We start from the raw sequence: 20,652 nt of genomic DNA, 5'->3' as shown, positions 1-20,652 counted from the left end.
AGGGCGTTGTTTGGGCAACATTTTATAATGACTATTTCATAAATAATTCTTTAAAAAACATCATACAATAACATTACAAAATGCTGTATAGCATTATAAAATGCGTAACAGATTACCAGTTCTTCTACATTTACTGTATGAATATGAAAACATATGAATCAGTTTCTCGTGAATGATTAAAGCTGCTGTAAGCTATTTCGGCACCACTACTTACACCAAACGTAATAATAATAATAATTATATATATATATATATATATATATATATATATATATATATATATATATATATATATATATATATATATAATTATTATTATTATTGTCCTAATCTGTGGTTCCTAGTTTTCTGATTGGCTAACACATGCGGGCTGTGGTCAGATTAGTATTTTTTTTAAATTATTATAATGTTTTTTTACAATCATTATGTTTACAAGCACAGTTATAATCAATCCACAGTCTTCTTTGTCCAAGTACACAAAATGCGTAATCAAATATTTGAAGGAAGGACGATAAATGTGCCAAATACGGGACATTTTATTTTGTGATTTGACATTCTCAAACGCCTATCATGAAAAAGCTTAATGTGACTTAATGTACTAATACGACTACTAGGAAAAAACAAATTTCTCTCAGTCTTTACTTTTAATAAACACTATCCTTTGCCATAAGAACAAAGCTGCAATTTATGGTGAAAGACAATATTTTCCTGTTTTTTTTTACCCAATAATTAAGCACATAAAGACATTTTTTTCAGCTTTTTAATGCACTAAAAAGGGAATAAATACATTTGGACATCCTGGGCCACTGTCCTAGTACATTAAACAAACATGCCTTATAGCCTAATATATATAATATACAGGGTTGGGGAGTAACGGAATACATGTAACGGGATTACATATTTAAAATACAAAATATAAGTAACTGCATTCCACTACAGTTACAATTTAAATCATTGGTAATTAGAATACAGTTACATTCAAAAAGTATTTTGATTACTGAAGAGATTACTTTGCATTTTATTGTCATTTGTTTCATTTAATATTTAGTCCTTTCAGATGGAAAACATTTAAACATATAAATGATGCGATCCAAAGTGCATTTGAACAGCGGTGAAACACTTTCTTATGATGTGTTACATTCACACGAGTAGACAGAAAAGTAAGTTTGAAGTAAGTTTAGAGCAGAAGAAATAGAAATAAACCTTGTGTAAATTGTCAGCTTTATGCTAAGCTAAAATGCTATTTCTAGACATTTTACATGCACGTTACCAGGCACGATCATATTTTTATCAAGAAAATTCACGCTGGATCATAATTTCTTTTTTCTAGTAAGACCTTTGATATTAGGGCAAAAATCTTATTCTTGATAATAATTTTTGTATTGTTTTCCTTTAAAAATATCCACAAATCCTTAAAACAAGATCAATTTGATTTATCTTGTTTTAGAAACAACACTGCATAAGATATTTAGGTTTTTCAGAGAATGTATTTTTAATGTGTATTTTGTCTTATTGTACTGTACTGAGTTTTTATAGTCAAAACAAGTGAAAAAAATCTACCAGTGCTGAAGAAGTAATCCAAAGTATTTAGAATACGTTACTGACCTTGAGTAATCTAACGGAATACGTTACAAATTACATTTTACAGCATGTATTCTGTAATCTGTAGTGGAATACATTTCAAAAGTAACCCTCCCAACCCTGTATATATATATATATATACAGTTGTGCTCAAAAGTTTGCATACCCTGGCAGAAATTATGAAATTTTGGCACTGATTTTGAAAATATGACTGATCATGCAAAAAAAAAAAACCTGTCTTTTATTTAAGGATAGTGATCATATGAAGTCATTTATCATCACATAGTTGTTTGTCTCCTTTTTAAATCATAATGATAACAGAAATCACCCAAATGGCCCTGATCAAAAGTTTACATACCCTTGAATGTTTGGACTTGTTACAGACACACAATCAGAATCAGAATCAGAATGAGCTTTATTGCCAAGTATGCTTACACATACAAGGAATTTGTCTTGGTGACAGGAGCTTCCAGTGTACAACAATACAAGAACAATACAAAAACAGCAGCAAGACATAGATAATAATAAAAAATAAAACTAATTATACACATACGTACAGACACACACATACAGGTGCATCTCAATAAATTAGAATGTCGTGGAAAAGTTCATTTATTTCAGTAATTCAACTCAAATTGTGAAACTCGTGTATTAAATAAATTCAATGCACACAGACTGAAGTAGTTTAAGTCTTTGGTTCTTTTAATTGTGATGATTTTGGCTCACATTTAACAAAAACCCACCAATTCACTATCTCGAAAAATTAGAATATGGTGACATGCCAATCAGCTAATCAACTCAAAACACCTGCAAAGGTTTCCTGAGCCTTCAAAATGGTCTCTCAGTTTGGTTCACTAGGCTACACAATCATGGGGAAGACTGCTGATCTGACAGTTGTCCAGAAGACAATCATTGACACCCTTCACAAGGAGGGTAAGCCACAAACATTCATTGCCAAAGAAGCTGGCTGTTCACAGAGTGCTGTATCCAAGCATGTTAACAGAAAGTTGAGTGGAAGGAAAAAGTGTGGAAGAAAAAGATGCACAACCAACCAAGAGAACCGCAGCCTTATGATTGTCAAGCAAAATCGATTCAAGAATTTGGGTGAACTTCACAAGGAATGGACTGAGGCTGGGGTCAAGGCATCAAGAGCCACCACACACAGACATGTCAAGGAATTTGGCTACAGTTGTCGTATTCCTCTTGTTAAGCCACTCCTGAACCACAGACAATGTCAGAGGCGTCTTACCTGGGCTAAGGAGAAGAAGAACTGGACTATTGCCCAGTGTTCCAAAATCCTCTTTTCAGATGAGAGCAAGTTTTGTATTTTATTTGGAAACCAAGGTCCTAGAGTCTGGAGGAAGGGTGGAGAAGCTCATAGCCCAAGTTGCTTGACACAGTGTTAAATTTCCACAGTCTGTGATGATTTGGGGTGCAGTGTCATCTGCTGGTGTTGGTCCATTGTGTTTTTTGAAAACCAAAGTCACTGCACCCGTTTACCAAGACATTTTGGAGCACTTCATGCTTCCTTCTGCTGACCAGCTTTTTAAAGATGCTGATTTCATTTTCCAGCAGGATTTGGCACCTGCCCACACTGCCAAAAGCACCAAAAGTTGGTTAAATGACCATGGTGTTGGTGTGCTTGACTGGCCAGCAAACTCACCAGACCTGAACCCCATAGAGAATCTATGGGGTATTGTCAAGAGGAAAATGAGAAACAAGAGACCAAAAAATGCAGATGAGCTGAAGGCCACTGTCAAAGAAACCTGGGCTTCCATACCACCTCAGCAGTGCCACAAACTTATCACCTCCATGCCACGCCGAATTGAGGCAGTAATTAAAGCAAAAGGAGCCCCTACCAAGTATTGAGTACATATACAGTAAATGAACATACTTTCCAGAAGGCCAACAATTCACTAAAAATGTTTTTTTATTGGTCTTATGATGTATTCTAATTTTTTGAGATAGTGAATTGGTGGGTTTTTGTTAAATGTGAGCCAAAATCATCACAATTAAAAGAACCAAAGACTTAAACTACTTCAGTCTGTGTGCATTGAATTTATTTAATACACGAGTTTCACAATTTGAGTTGAATTACTGAAATAAATGAACTTTTCCACGACATTCTAATTTATTGAGATGCACCTGTACATACATACACACATACACATGGGTAGTGCAAATCTAATACAATCTGTTATGTACAGTGCAAATACAAATCTGTTATGTACAGTGCAAATACAAATCTGTTATGTACAGTGCAAATGTTTTTTTTGTTTTTTTCCCCAGAGGAATGAAATGGCAGAAGAGGCTGGATGTGTTGGATAAATATAAGAAAGACTAAACTGTGTATTGCACATAGCTATTGCTCAATGGGGCAATTTAACTGTTCAAGAGATTGATAGCCTGAGGGAAAAAACTGTTCCTGTGCCTGACAGTTCTGGTACTCAGTGCTCTGAAGCGTCGGCCAGAAGGCAACAGTTCAAAAAGGTAGCGGGCAAGGTGAGTTGGGTCCAGAGTGATTTTTCCAGCCTTTTTCCTCACTCTGGAAGTGTACAGTTCTTGAAGGGGGGCAGGGGGCAACCAATAATACTCTCAGCAGTCCGAACTGTCCTTTGTAGTCTTCTGATGTCTGATTTCGTAGCTGAACCAAACCAGACAGTTACTGAAGTGCAGAGGACAGACTCAATGACTGCTGAGTAGAACTGTATCAGCAGCGCCTGTGGCAGGCTGAACTTCATCAACTGGTGAAGGAAGTACAACCTCTGCTGGGCCTTTTTCAATGTCAATGTGGGTCTCCTGCTTCAGGTCCTGTGAGATGGTAGTGCCCAGGATCCTGAATGACTCCACTGCTGCCACAGTGCTGTTTAGAATGGTGAGGGGGGACAGTGTTGGGGTGTTTCACCTAAATTCCACAATAATCTCCACCGTTTTGAGCGTGTTCAGCTCAAGGTTGTTTTGACTGCACCAGACAGCCAGCTGTTTAAACTCCCTTCTGTATGCAGACTCATCGTCATCTCGGATGAGGCCGATGACAGTGGTGTCGTCTGCAAACTTCAGGAGCTTGACAGAGGGGTCCTTGCCGATGCAGTCGTTGGTGTAGAGGGAGAAGAGCAGTGGGGAGAGCACACAACCCTGGGGGGCACCAGTGATGATTGTACAGGTGCTAGAAGTGAGTTTCCCGTCTCACAAGCTGCTGCCTGTCTGTCAGAAAGATGGTAATCCACTGACAGATAGACATGGGAACAGAGAGTTGGTGTAATTTATTCTGGAGTATAGCTGGGATGATGGGCCTTTCATATCTGCAGTAAAACACATTCAGTTCATCAGCCAGTTTTTGGTTCCCTACAGGGTTGGGGGTAGGAGTCCTGTAATTTGTGAGTTGTTTCATGCCACTCCACACTGATGCAGGGTTGTTAGCTGAAAACTTGTTTTTCAGCTTCTCAGAGTATCTTCTTTTAGCCACTCTGATTCCCTTATTCAGTGTGTTCCTGGCTGATTGTACAAGACTTTATCCCCACCCCTGTAAGCATCCTCTTTGGCCTGACGAAGCTGCCTGAGCTCTGCTGTAAACCACGGTTTGTCATTGTTGAACTTTAAATAAGTCCTAGTAGGAATGCACATATCCTCACAGAAACTGATATATGATGTAACAGTATCTGTGAGCTCGTCCAGGTCTGTGGCTGCAGCCACAAAAACACTCCAATCTGTGCAATCGAAGCAGGCTTGTAGTTCTCGCTCTGCTTCATCGGTCCATCTCTTTACAGTCCTTACTACTGGCTTGGTTGATTTTAATTTCTGCCTGTAGATTGGAAGAAGATGAACCAGACAGTGATCAGAGAGTCCCAAAGCTGCTCTAGGGACAGAGCGATATGCATCCTTTATTGTTGTGTAGCAGTGATTCAGTATGTTCCTGTCTCTGGTGGGGCATGTGATGTGCTGTTTGTATTTGGGCAGTTCACATGTGAGATTTGCTTTGTTAAAATCCCCAAGAATAATAATAACTGAGTCCGGGTTTTGTTGTTCCATGTCTGTGATTTTATCAGCCAGCTGTTGCAGCGCTGTGTTCAAACACGCGTTTGGTGCGATATACACACTCACCAGAGGAAAACTCCCGTGGTGAGTAGAAAGGCTTACAGTTAATAAAGAGTGCTTCCAAATTAGGACAGCACATCCTCTTTAACGTTGTTACATCTGTACACCAACTTTCATTGATATAAAAGCATGTTCCACCACCTCTCGTTTTCCCCGTTAACACACACAGGTTTAAATGGCAATTAAAGGTTAATTTCCCACACCTGTGGCTTTTTAAATTGCAATTAGTGTCTGTGTATAAATAGTCAATGAGTTTGTTAGCTCTCACGTGGATGCACTGAGCAGGCTAGATACTGAGCCATGGGGAGCAGAAAAGAACTGTCAAAAGACCTGCGTAACAAGGTAATGGAACTTTATAAAGATGGAAATGGATATAAAAAGATATCCAAAGCCTTGAAAATGCCAGTCAGTACTGTTCAATCTTATAAAGAAGTGGAAAATTCGGGGATCTCTTGATACCAAGCCACGGTCAGGTAGACCAAGAAAGATTTCAGCAACAACTGCCAGAAGAATTGTTCTGGATACAAAGAAAAACCCACAGGTAACCTCAGGAGAAATACAGGCTGCTCTGGAAAAAGACGGTGTGGTTGTTTCAAGGAGCACAATACGACAATACTTGAACAAATATGAGCTGCATGGTCGAGTTGCCAGAAAGAAGCCAATGCCACAAAAAAGCCCGGTTACAATATGCCCAAAAACACCTTGACATGCCTCACAGATTCTGGCACACTGTCATTTGGAGTGACGAGACCAAAATAGAGCTTTATGGTCACAACTATAAGCGCATTGTTTGGAGAGGGGTCAACAAGGCCTATAGTGAAAAGAATACCATCCCCACAGTGAAGCATGGTGGTGGTTCACTGATGTTTTGGGGGTGTGTGAGCTCTAAAGGTATGGGGAATCTTGTGAAAATTTATGGCAAAATGAATGCAGCACGTTATCAGAAAATACTGGCAGACAATTTGATTTCTTCTGCACGAAAGCTGCGCATGGGACACTCTTGGATTTTCCAGCATGACAGTGACACTAAGCACAAGGCCAAGTTGACCCTCCAGTGGTTACAGTAGAAAAAGGTGAATGTTCTGGAGTGGCCATCACAGTCTTCTGACCTTAATATCATCGAGCCACTCTGGGGAGATCTCAATCGTGTGGTTCATGCAAGACGACCAAATACTTTGCATGACCTGGAGGCATTTTGCCAAGACGAATGGGCAGCTATACCACTTGCAAGAATTTGGGGCCTCATAGACAACTATTACAAAAGACTGCACGCTGTCATTGATGCTAAAGGGGGCAATACGCAGTATTAAGAACTAAGAGTATGCAGACTTTTGAACAGGGGTCATTTCATTTTTTTCATTGTTGCCATGTTTTGTTTTATGATTGTGCCATTCTGTTATAACCTACAGTTGAATATGAATCCCATAAGAAATGTGTTTTGTCTGCTCACTCATGTTTTCTTTAAAAATGGTACATATATTACCAATTCTCCAAGGGTGGCAAACTTTTGAGCACAACTGTATACATACACTACCGGTCAAAAGATTTTTAAGATCATGAGAAACATTTCAGTCAAGTGTTTTAAAACTTTTGACTGGTAGTGTGTGTGTGTGTGTGTGTATATATATATATATATATATATATATATATATATATATATATATATATATATATATATATGTAAAAGATGCTGGCTACCACCCCTGGAGTTCGCTAGTTCGAATCCAGAACTCCAGCCAGGTCTCCTAAGCAACCAAATTGGCCGGGTTGCTAGGGAGGGTAGAGTCACATGGGGTAACCTCCTCATGGTCTCCATAATTTGGTTCGTTCTCGGTGGGGCGCGTGGTGAGTTGTGCGTGGATGCCGCGGTGGATGGCGTGAAGCCTCCACACACGCTATGTCTCTGTGGCGACGCGCTCAACAAGCCACGTGATAAGATGCGCGGGTTGATGGTCTCAGACGCAGAGGCAACTGAGATTCCTCCTCCGCCACCCGGATTGAGGCGAATCACTACGCCACCACGAGGACTTAAAAAGCACATTGGGAATTGGGCATTCCAAATTGGGAGAAAAATTATATTTATAAATATATATTTAATTCTTAATATAATAATTATATTTGTGTATATATATATATATATATACCACTGCTGTCACACAATTGGCTGATTAGATAATTGCATGAATAATTAATGTAATTAGTTAAGTGTACTTAATAATAATTAATGTTATTAAGGAAGGATAAAGTTACCCATTACTGCACCAGTTAACTTTGCAATACCAAATCTGCAACACTGAAAGCAAATAAAATTGTTTTTATATACAAAATCATGGAAATAATTGCAGTATTTTGATAGATTTATTTTGTTTTTGTTAATTATTCCAAACATGCATACAAATGAATGCAGGATGTCAAAACTTAATGGGTCAGGGAATGTGATTCTTGCCACATTCAGTGACCTGCAGTTCACACAACACATGAAATGCAATCAAAGTGGAACACTACAAACTGGATTTCAACCTCCTAAATACATCTTTATTCAGAAAAAATGCATGCTTTTTTATTTTTATTTTACACAGATGATGTCCTGGACACAGGGCTTCATAACAAAAATGTAGCAATAAGGCTGACCATTGTTTCCACCAAAATAGCATAGCTTCTACAGTTATTGTTACTACATTAAAACTGTGGTTATTAGCAACCAATGTTAAAAATGACAAAGACTCTGACCTGTTTTATAGTAATAACAAAAACTGTAGTAACTATGGTAATTTGGAGACAACTATAGTTACATGGTATTTTTCATAAGTAATATGAAGATAACGCTCATGCAAACGCAAGAGTTCCTAAGGACTTAATAGGAATCCAAGACACAGTGTTTCTACAAGTTTGGTCTCCGTCATTCAGAATTTAGCCCCAGGACATGGCCTCTCCACCTGAGAAGTCAGGGAAGCAGCAGCTGGCTCATCCAACAGCCAAAAGATATCTACCTGTCTTGGTGAGACAAGAGCTGCTGGAAACGCAGGGCCTTCTCCACTCTCCAATACTTCCTATAAAGATACAGAAAAAAACAAACAAATAAAAACTGAACAAAAACTCTTCTCTTAAAGTAAGTTAACGTAAGGACAGTTTGCATACCTTGAGTACTGGAGCTTTGCTGCCCCCAATTGACACAAAAACTACACACCGAGCAGCATTGACCACAGGTAATGTCATAGTAACATGTTGAGGAGGTGGTTTTAGAGAATCAGTGATGGGGAGGCCACTGTCCTCTGGGTTTATTACGGAATAAACGTAATTCAATGTGATTATTACAATAATCAACTGATGAATTCTGATGCTACTTTATTACAGTTGAAGTCAGAAGTTTACATACACCTTAGCCAAATACATTTAAACTCAGTTTTTCACAATTCCTGACATTTAATCATAGAAAACATTCCCTTTCTTAGGTCAGTTAGGATCACTACTTGGTTCAAACGTTTTGGGTAGCCTTCCACAAGCTTCTCACAATAAGTTGCTGGAATTTTGGCCCATTCCTCCAGACAGAACTGGTGTAACTGGGTCAGGTTTATAGGCCTCCATGCTCGCACATGCTTTTTCAGTTCTGCCCACAAATTTTCTATCAGATTGAGGTCAAGGCTTTGTGATGGCCACTCCAATACCTTGACTTTGTTGTTCTTAAGCCATTTTGCCAAAGCTTTGGAGGTATGCTTGGGGTCATTGTCCATTTGGAAGACCCATTTGCGACCGAGCTTTAACTTCCTGGCTGATGTCTTGAGATGTTGCTTTAATATATCCACATAATTTTCCTTCCTCATGATTCCATCTATTTTGTGAAGTGCACCAGTCCCTCCTGCAGCAAGGCACCCCCGCAACATGATGCTGCCAGCCCCATGCTTCACGGTTGGGATGGTGTTCTTTGGCTTACAAGCCTCACCCTTTTTCCTCCAAACATAACGATGGTCATTATGGCCAAACAATTAAATATTTGTTTCATCAGACCAGAGGAAATTTCTCCAGAAAGTAAGATCTTTGTCCCCATGTGCACTTGCAAACTGTAGTCTGGCTTTTTTATGGCAGTTTTGGAGCAGTGGCTTCTTCCTTGCTGAGCAGCCTTTCAGGTTATGTCGATAAATTTCAGGTTATGTCGTTTTACTGTAGATACAGATACTTTTCTATCTGTTTCCTCCAGCATCTTCACAAGGTCCTTTGCTGTTGTTCTGGGATTGATTTGCACTTTTCACACCAAACTACGTTCATCTCTAGGAGACAGAATGCATCTTCTGATGGCTGTGTGGTCCCATGATGTTTATACTTGCGTACTATTGTTTGTACAGATGAACGTGGTACCTTCAGGCATTTGGAAAAAAACGTTCTGAGGTCTTGGCTGATTTCTTTTGATTTTCCCATGATGTCAAGCAAAGAGGCACTGAGTTTGAAGGTAGGCCTTAAAATACATCCACAGATACACCTCCAATTCAGTACATCTCCTATCAGAAGCTAATTGTCTAAAGGCTTGACACCATTTTTGGGAATTTTCCAAGCTGCTTAAAGGCACAGTTAATTTAGTGTATGTAAACTTCTGACCCACTGGAATTGTGATATAGTCAATTAAAAGTGTAACAATCTGTCTGTAAACAATTGTTGGAAAAATGACTTGTGTCATACACAAAGTAGATGTCCTAAACGACTTGCCAAAACTATAGTTTACTAATGTGAAATCTGTGGAGTGGTTAAAAAATGAGTTTTTTACAACCTCTGTGTATGTAAACTTCTGACTTCAAATCTATGTATTTGTCTAATACCTGTAATAAAGGATGATCTGGAAAAGGTGAGCAGGTGTGTCCATCTGGTCCCAAGCTCAACAACAGCATGTCAAAAACTGGAATTTGCTTTGTACTAAAAGCCTACAACAACAACATTTCAGTCACATTTAAGATAAAAAAAGACCATATGATTTTTATGCAATTTCTTAAAAAACAAACAAACAAACAAAACCGAAATTGCACCTTACTGAGTTCGGCAGCATAATTATCAGCACATTCTTGCGCAGGTAAAGAAGGATCTATTGCCAAGATCCTATCTGGAATGTTGATTTTATTAAACAGATGATTCTGTAAAACACAAAACGCAATCAGTACAGTTCAATATTATTGCATTATCGAAAGATCTCTACGGGTCTTGTAATAGTCGTTCAAAATCTGTATGACCTTATTGCTTCACTGGAACACAAGAGAGGTAAAATTTTGAAGAATGTTTATGCTGCTCTTTTTTTCCCCATACAATGAAAGTGAATGGGAGCATTCCATAACATTCTGATACACACTTCCTTTTGTGTTCCACAGAGAAAACAAGAAAGTCATATGGGTTTGGAACATGCGGGTGAATAAATAACGACCGAATTTTCATCTTTGGGTGAATTTTTGGTTGAGGACTGTCACTCTACAAGATTGCCACACAGTTAACTTGTATAATCCATAATATGAAAGTGAAAGTGTAGATTTACATTTTGAAAAAGGACTTAAATATTGATCAGTTTCTCACCCACACCTATCATAGCACTTCTGAAGACATGGATTTAACCACTGGAGTCTTATGGATTACTTTTATGTTTCCTTTATGTCCTTTTTGGAGCTTAAAAGTTCTGGTCACCATTCACTTGCATTGTACTGACCTACAGAGCTGAAATATTGTTCTAAAAATCTTCGTGTGTGTTCAGCAGATGAAAGAAAGTCAAACATATCTGGGATGTCATGAGGGTGAGTAAATGATGAGAGGATTTTCATTTTTGGGTGAACTATCCCTTTAATATTAAAAGGCAGGTGGTGTGATTGACAGAATGGAATAATGAACTAGTTAACTGTCCTAATGAAATTAAGTTTGCCTGTGCAACAAGGGAAATTTGTGTTCTTAACAATTTGCACGTTATGTTTGTTTGACTGGGCAACGAAGTTTTGATGAATCAAATGAATCGAGGAGTATTGTATCAGAATATGAGTCGTAGTGTCAGAACACTGAGAGGCTAGGCTATAAAACACGGGCATTTAAAGCACATATCAAAACCAGCTACAGGAAACAACAATTAACTGACGGCAAATTTGCTGTCACTCACCGTGTTTTCTTATTTAGATCAGGAGTGAAATTGCCTTTACACCAACCCTATGTTGCTCACGCGATCTAGCCAACATCCAATCATCGGAAAGAATGTACACCGTTGCATTCTGGGTAATGTAGTTTTCACTGTTCGGACGTAAACAGTCTTGAACCACTATATCTATATATACATAGTGATAAGAGAATTGAAAATGAGGGAAGTATATGGAATATTTTCGTTATATAAATTACATTTAACATTCGTATGTCTAGCCTAATTAACCAACCAAAAGCCTGTTGTTTTTAGTCATCGCAGTCTATATATATATATATATATATATATATATATATATATATATATATATATATATATATATATATATACAATAATTATAACTGTTACCAAAAACGCTATTAAAATGTATGCACTGATTTTTAAAATCGTTTTTATTAAAAAAAAAGCTTGTATGGATGGCTCTCACTCAAGCTGCTCCATTTCACTAGATGGTGCTAGTGCGCGTTATTTAGAAGAAATAAATCAACTCACAAATGCGACAGCAAGAAAACACTTGGTGTGAACATGGTGTTCATGTAGATAACTTTTATTTATGATTCTTTCGTTAAAGTATATAACTAATTATTAGTGTTTTTATTTGTACAATCAGTTCATTCCGTTTGTTTCCATTCAGTTTTTTTGAAACACTAGAAAATGGTGTCCACTCTTTACTCTTTTCCATCTCAGTTAGCGTCCATCATGGATACACTGGTACAAACAGCTGTGTTGGAGATAAACAAACTTGTCGACACACAGTGTCAAGTTTTGCTGTCTGAGTTGACCCGCAGCCGCAGTGAAATCAGCGCACTGAGGAAGAAACTGAGATTGATGGAACTCCAGTCATGGACTGCACCTTTACAGCAAATACATGATGGTGTGAGGACAAACACTGGACAAACAGTGACCAAATCAAAGCAAGATCTTTCTGGGACAGAGAGTACCGTATGTGTTATGAGGTAGTTCCACTTTTGTTTTGGTATCTCCCCCCCCCCCCCCCCCATTTATTCACCATGAGATTACATTTACCAGATGCATGTATACTAAATACCGTATGCAGCCTCATGCATATACTACATTTGCAACCTTATACAAATGCAACATAAATTATTCAGCCTCATGTCTATGCAACACTATATGCAACCATGCTGCTATAAGGCACACACTAATGATCGTTTTAAACTTATATAGTGTGAGTGCCCAAGAAGATTTGAACAATCCCTTGAACAGATGTAGAGCCCAGGCCCTTTTTGTGGACACCCCAACAGAAATTCAGAAAAGTCAAGTGAGTTCTCTTTATAATGCAAATGTCAACGTAAATTGACAGAATGAGCAGTTGGAAATTTAATGCTTGTGCCATTGGCAGGGTGACTCAAAAATGCCAAAGGAAATTTCAAAGCAGCAGTGTACGGTAAACCAGCCAATTAATATGATAAAGAAGGAGCAATATGAAGTGGACTTGGGGACTGGTGAAATCAAAAGTCAGGACAACAGTGAAGATGGCAAGTATCCCCTTTTATTCATCGTCTTTATCTAAAGAGATCAATTTTGGAACAACAATAAAACAAATAAAAATAAAATAAAAAACACGCTTTTACTTCCAGGTATAGTATAATTGCTGAAATAAAAACTAGTTGAACACAAGCAATGAGATCAATATTTAAATATATACAATGGAAGTATTAAGTATTATATAGGCCATGCACACTAATACATTTTCATTTGAAAATGCATTAATTTAGCTACGTTTACGCCTCTCATTCACACTAGAACACCGTTTTCCTCCTCCGAAAATGGAGCGTTTCGAAAAGTTCTCCATTACCACATATCTTGCAAATCGATTGCGTTAGAAAGTGAAAACGGAGTAGTGTGCACGTGGCCGTCAATATAGAAGTATTAACTGTTGCATTATAAGCCACGTCCACACTAATGTGTTTTAATTTATTTAAAAAAACGCTCTCTTATCCACACAAGAACAGCATTTTCCTCCACCGAAATTGAAAATGGAATAGAGTGCAAGTGGCCATAGTTATAGAAGTATTAACTATTCTATATTATATAGGCCACGTCCACACTAATACGTTTCCATTTGAAAACGCATTAATTTAGCTACGTTTAAACCTCATGTTCACACTAGTTCATTGTTTTCCTCCAGCAAAAACATAGCATTTTGGAAATGCTCTCCATTACCGTATACTGTGGAAAATGTTTGCATTAGAAAGTGAAAACGTAGTGCGTACGTGGCTGTCATTATGGAAGTATTAACTGTTAAGTATTATATAAGCCACGTCCACACTAACATGTTTTCGTATAAAAAAATGCATGAATTTTGCTACATTTACATCTCTTATCCACACAAGAATGTAATTTTCCTCCACCGAAATCAGAGCGCTTAAAAAAAACGTTCTTCATTACTGCATATGGAAAGCAATTGCATTAGGAAACTGAAAATGGAATAGAGTGCAAGTGGCCATAGCTACGTTTAAACCTCATGTTCACACTAGTACAGCATTTTCCTCCACCAAAAATGGAGCATTTCGAAAACGCTCTCCATTACCGTGTACTTTGAAAAACTATTGCGTTAGAAAGAGAAAATGGAGTAGTGTGCACGTGGCCATCATTATAGAAGTATTAACCGTTAACCATTCACCACTATTCGATATTATATAGGCCACGTCCACACTTATGTTCTATTTTGAAAACGCTTTTATTTTGCTATGTTTAATCCTCATATTCACACTAGTATAGAGTTTTCCTCCACCAAAAGTGGAGCGTTTCGAAAACACTCTCAATTATCGCTTACTCTGAAAGACGATTGCATTAGGATACTAAAAATGAATACATAGCTGTTATATATTACATTGGCCATGTCCACACTAATACATTTTCGTTGGAAAACGTTTTCATTTCACTACGCTTATGCCTCTTGTCCATAATAATATGCCGTTTTCCTCTACCGAAAACTGAGGGTCTCAAAAACACTCACCATTGCTGCATACTTTGGAAAACAAGGATTTTAGGAACTGAAAACGGAGTAGTATGGACCTGGCCATAGTTATAGAAGTATTAAGTAATATATGTTATATGCAGTAGGCCACGTCCACACTAATATGTCTTCATTTGAAAATGCAATTGCCACTTGTAGTTTTACATTACTTTCACTTGACCACAGGAACCTGTGTCGCCCACTGTGGAGAAGCTGTGAGCCAGTCACCCATTAAGGATGTTCTTAATATGGTTCCTTATGTTGACAAAGGAATTCAAGAAAATGAAATGCCAAGGGTCCTATCTACAGCAGAATCACCAGAATTGAATAGAAACATCTCACCTGGAAAAATGCCATCTAAGAAATGTACATCAGAAACTGGAAATACTTCGTTTAGTCACCCACTGAGTTTAACCATGTCAAAGTTCGTAAGAACTTGCAGCAACAATACTTTTTTAGGGGACAAGCATTTTGTTTGCACCTACTGTTCCAAGAGGTTCAGGTGTTTTAGTCAACTTGAGATACATCAGCGGAGTCACACAGGTGAGAAACCATACAGGTGCACAATCTGTGGAAAGAGGTATATTCAAAAAGGACATTTGTACACCCATCAGCGCACCCATACCGGAGAGAAGCCATATCGTTGTATGCTCTGTGGAAAAGGCTTTATTCAAAAATGTACTCTAGACATGCATCTGCTAAGTCACACTGGAGAAAAACCATTCACTTGTACAAAATGTGGCAAAGGCTTCACCAAAAAATGCAATCTTAATAAACACCTAGCTTGTCAGTCTTGCAATAGCATCCACTAATGAATGACAATAGACATTGCATTTGATTTGTGCCCTTCATTTGTATTTTATTTTGATCACACACAGTTTATGATATATTTCTTGTGGTAATGTATTTTGTTGTGTACATCAGACTCCGTATTAAATACAAAACATGCTCCAAAACAGTGTAAGTCATCTGTTATGTATGATAAGATTTTCTTTTACAGTAGACAACATCCTAGGCATATTTTACCTTATGTTCCTAATGTAAAACTTAACTGATATTCTGGCATTACTTTCCAAATGATGTTGTATATTTATAAAAAAAACAAAAAAAAAAAAAAAAATGGGATGAATGGAAGTAATGGGAAAAAGAAGTTACTCTTCAGTTTTATACAGTAGATTGAACATTAAAGGGATAGTTCACTCAAAAATGAAATTTCTTTCATCATTTACTGCCCCTCATGCCATCCCAGATGTGTCTGACTTTCTTCCTCTGCAGAACAAAATTAAAAAAAAAATTTTTTTAAGGAATATTTCACCTCTGTTGGGCCTCACAATGCAAGTGAATGGTGACCAGAACTCAGAAGCTCCAAAAAGCACATAAAGGCAGCATACATTTATCCATAAGACTCCAGTGTTAAATCCATATCTTAGATGTCTGTGAGAAACAGATCAATGTCCTTTTTTACTATTAATCTCTATGTTTGACTAGCCCAAACCAGTAGGTGGTTGAATTTGAAAGTGAAAGTGTTGATTTGCAGTAAAAAAAAAAAAAGAGACTTATATATTGATCTGTTTCTCACACACACCTATCATATCTCTTCTGAAGACATGGATTAAACCACTGGAGTTGTATGGATTACTTTTTTACTGGGAGGATGAATCCTAGTTGCCTCTGTGTCTGAGACCATCATGCATCCCCATTAAATGCATCTTATCACGTGGCTTGTTGAGCATGTCGCCATGGAGACATAGTGTGTGTGGAGGCTTCATGCCACCCACCGCGGCATCCGTGCTCAACTCACCCCACTGAGAACGAACCATATTATAGTGACCATGATAACCCAAGTTATGTGACTCTACCCACCCTAGCAACCAGGCCAATTTGGTTGCTTAGGAGACCTGGCTGGAGTCACTCAGCACACCCTGGAATTTGAACTAGTGAACTCCAGGGGTGGTAGCCAGCGTCTTTTACCACTGAGCTACCTAGGCCCCCATGGATTACTTTTAATCGAAGTTCTGGTGACCATTCATTTGCATTGTGAGGACCAACAGAGCTGAAATATTCTTCTAAAAATCTTAATTTGTGTTCTGTAGAAGAAAGAAAGTCATACACATCTGGGATGGCATTTTCATTTTTGGGTGAACTATCCCTTAGACCTTATTCACGCTAGCGCCGTCTTTGATTATTAATGGGAATGACAAGAGGCTGTGAGGGAAAGAAATCTCTTCAATGGCACTTCAATGGTATAAATCTCCTACATCACATCACATCAGATCACTCATGTTGTCTGGAGTTCTTTGTATACTGAATGTTCTTGGACAGATATTTTATCAATGTTTTGTCCACGGAACGATCCAAAAACACTTTAAACTGCAGTACAGCCCATTGAAGAGACTGTAAGTCTGTTTAATTTAGCAAACAGCATGTTATCTGTATAATATAACGTAAACTTTTTCCTAAATAAATTGGACTTTATACATTAAAATATATAGCTGTTTTGAAATAACGGCAGCTATATATTTTAATGCATAAAGTCCAATTTATTTAGGAAAAAGTTTACGTTATATTATACAGACAACATGCTGTTTGCAGGTAAGTGTGTGTGTGTGTGTGTGTGTGTGTGTGTATATATATATATATATATATATATATATATATATATATATATATATATATATATATATATATATATAAACACAATTCTCGGGACTCAAGGAAGACATTTCAGTGTTTTCTCTAATGGGTCCTTTCTATACAGCGGTTTACGGTATTCCTCCCATGATCCTTTTCTGTCAAACGCTATTTATGTTACATGACCATCGTAATGCATACAGTGTCATTGTTAGTCAGGAATAGCAAAAAGCAGTTTTATTAAGGAATTTATAAAGCTGTCGGATCGAAATTGACCATTTCTAACACTGTTAAATAGTCCCGTGAATGATGGACGTCATGAATACTGTTGATTTTCAGACACAGTTAACATCCATAATGGAAATGCTGGCAAAGACAGCGATTGTTGAAATAGGCAAACTTTTCGAGGAGAATTCGTCTTTTGTGCGATTAGAGATATCACGATGTACAAATCAAATCGAGTCTCTGCAACAGAAATGTCATTTACTGGAGAACGAACTTCAATCAGCGAGAAAAACCGCATCTGAGAAGATGATGAACGGGACAGATGCTGCATTCACACATTCACCACTCACAGGTCAAACATTCAACTACTCTATGTTTAGCTCTCAATGCGCAATGCATGTAGAAAATAGCAAGTTAATGTTATGATCCAGACCCGCATGTTTAACAAAGTTAAATAGAGAAACGGGTTGCTACATGGGGTGGTAAAGCGTATTTGTCAGGTTTAAAGCACACAAAAAGAGTGATACATGATTGACATGCCCTCATGTGGACTGGGTCATTCTCAGGAAATGGTGCTATTTGTGACCAGTTGTGAGTTACTGTTATAATTAACAAATACAAATGCAAAAAAAAAAAAAAAAAAAAAAAATTAGCCAATTTAGATGTCCCAGTTATTCAACATTACAATTAATGGGGAGAATTACAAAAAAATGATTGGGCCTTACTGTAATTTTCTGATAAAATGAAGAAATTGTCTTTGTTCCACACTTTCTGAGTTATGCTGTCTACTTTTCCTCTTTACAAATAATGGCTTGATTTGACTTTGAATTTCAGACATTATTTTTAAAGGAGTGTCATCATAAACATGTTTTTGACCACATGGTTCAAACAGACGTAAGTTTCTCTTATACTCTTTATCATTCATTAGTTCAACTCTGTCATAGGCAAATATGATCATATGAACAATCTTATACAGAAGTATATTGCACAGAGTTCCCCAGAATAGCTTTATCCATCCCTTATAAAAATAAACAATTGTTTTACTACAGTAGCCGTAGTTGAACTGTGGTATCTGTAGGAAAACCATAACAATGGTAAGAAAAAAAAAAAAATCACAATTATTTAAAAAAAAATAACAATAAAATAAATTGGGTGCTACAGTTTTACTATCAACATGAATTTGATAGAAGTATTGTAAATCATAGTTTTTTGTTTTTTTTTAAACCATGGTTTCAATATAGTAAACCTGCAGTGACCATGACTGTAGCAACCATTTTTGTGGTAAGAACCATTTTAAAAACTATGGTGTTACTATAGTAAAACTATTCATGTTTTCTTGGCAGAATGATTATGATTTTTACTACCATGGTTTTGGTTTTCCTGTATTATTACCAGGGACTGAAAACGTTCCTAGGAACAAAAATGAAAAGCAAAAAAACGAACAAAATTTATGCAGAATGTAACCGAAAACGGAACTAAGTCCTTTTGAATAGTTCCGAGTGAAAACATAATTTTTAAATGTTGGTAACCAGTTATTAACCAGTTTATTTCATTCCAATAATTTTTTCATGAAACTAAAGTCTAAATGGTTTTCTCAGTAATTTTTCGGAATTACATTTCCTGTTGCCCAAAATATGAGTCTTCTCTCTTTTTAGTTGAACATGATAAGCATGCTCTTTGATCTTGAAGGAAATTGCTTACACGCAGTTTGTACATGCATGCAGGAGAGAGAGATTTTGGCTATTAATTGATTTTAGATGGCAAGATCTATTTTTGAAATATTTTATGGGTTTTTGGGGATATATTTAACATTAAGAATAAATTTATTGAAAAGTCATTATTTTATATACAGTTGAAGCCAGAAGTTTACATACACTTAGGTTGAAGTCATAAAACTCATTTTTTAACCACTCCACAGATTTCATATTAGCAAAATATAGTTTTGGCAAGTCGTTTAGGACATCTACTATGTGCATGACACAAGTAATTTTTCCAACAATTGTTTACAGACAGATTGTTTCACTTTTAATTGACTATATCACAATTCCAGTGGGTCAGAAGTTTACATACACTAACTGTGCCTTTAAGCAGCTTGGAAAATTCCAGAAAATTATGTCAAGCCTTTAGGCAATTAGCTTCTGATAAGCTAATTGGTAAGAAATCAGCCAAGACCTCAGAATTTTTTTTTTGTTGGACCTCCACAAGTCTGGTTCATCCTTGGTAGCAATTTTCAAATGCCTGAAGGTACTACGTTCATCTGTACAAACAATAGTAGGCAAGTATAAACACCATGGGACCACACAGCCATCACGCCGCTCAGGAAGAAGATGCATTCTGTCTCGTAGATATGAACGTGGTTTTAGCAAAAAGTGCAAATCAATCCCAGTACAACAGCAAAGGTCCTTGTGAAGAGGCTGGAGGAAACAGGTAGACAAGTATGTATATCCACAGTAAAACGAGTCCTATATTGACATAACCTGAAATGCTGCTCAGCAAGGAAGAAGCCACTGCTCCAAAACCACCATAAAAAAGCCAGACTACAAGTTTTCAAGTGCACATGGGGACAAAGATCTTACTTTTTGGAGAAATGTCCTCTGGTCTGATGAAGCAAAAATTGAACTGTTTGGCCATAATGACCATTGTTATGTTTGGAGGAAAAAGGGTGAGGCTTGCAAGCCGAAAAACACCATCCCAACCGTGAAGCATGGGGTGGCAGCATCATGTTGTGGGGGTGCTTTGCTGCAGGAGGGACTGGTGCACATCACAAAATAGATGGCATCATGAGGAAGGAAAATGATGTGGATATATTGAAGCAACATCAAGACATCAGCGAGGAAGTTAAAGCTCGGTCGCAAATGGGTCTTCCAAATGGACAGTGACCCCAAGCATACCTCCAAAGTTGTGTAAAAATGGCTTAAGGACAACAAAGTCAAGGTATTGGAGTGGCCATCACAAAGCCCTGACCTCAATCCGGATTCCGAAAATT

General features: G+C 37.4%; 2 protein-coding genes across 4 annotated transcripts in view; one reads left to right on the top strand and one right to left on the bottom strand.

Moving 5' to 3' along the window:
- Window positions 1-7,997: 7,997 nt before the first annotated feature.
- The window catches only part of LOC127450833 (zinc finger protein 155-like), a 70,657-nt gene continuing 58,002 nt past the window's right edge, over window positions 7,998-20,652 (bottom strand). The window contains exons 6-9 of one of the 2 annotated variants that reach the window (XM_051715228.1): window positions 15,296-15,378; window positions 10,689-10,793; window positions 10,485-10,586; window positions 7,998-8,726 (exon numbers count right to left, since the gene is read on the bottom strand). In XM_051715228.1, coding sequence (XP_051571188.1) covers window positions 8,580-8,726; window positions 10,485-10,586; window positions 10,689-10,793; window positions 15,296-15,378 — 437 coding nt within the window. In that variant the 3' untranslated portion in view covers window positions 7,998-8,579. The remainder of the gene's footprint in view (window positions 8,727-10,484; window positions 10,587-10,688; window positions 10,794-15,295; window positions 15,379-20,652) is intronic. The other variant, XM_051715229.1, reaches the window with a different exon arrangement.
- The window catches only part of LOC127450830 (uncharacterized), a 43,048-nt gene continuing 39,974 nt past the window's right edge, over window positions 17,579-20,652 (top strand). For both annotated transcript variants that reach the window (XM_051715225.1, XM_051715223.1), the window contains exon 1: window positions 17,579-18,018. In XM_051715225.1, coding sequence (XP_051571185.1) covers window positions 17,748-18,018 — 271 coding nt within the window. In that variant the 5' untranslated portion in view covers window positions 17,579-17,747. The remainder of the gene's footprint in view (window positions 18,019-20,652) is intronic.

Source organism: Myxocyprinus asiaticus, chromosome 13, assembly GCF_019703515.2.
Source record: "Myxocyprinus asiaticus isolate MX2 ecotype Aquarium Trade chromosome 13, UBuf_Myxa_2, whole genome shotgun sequence".
Classification (NCBI taxonomy): Eukaryota; Metazoa; Chordata; class Actinopteri; order Cypriniformes; family Catostomidae; genus Myxocyprinus; species Myxocyprinus asiaticus.
Note: the sequence above shows the minus strand (reverse complement) of the source record. Positions and strands in the feature narration are given on the sequence as shown.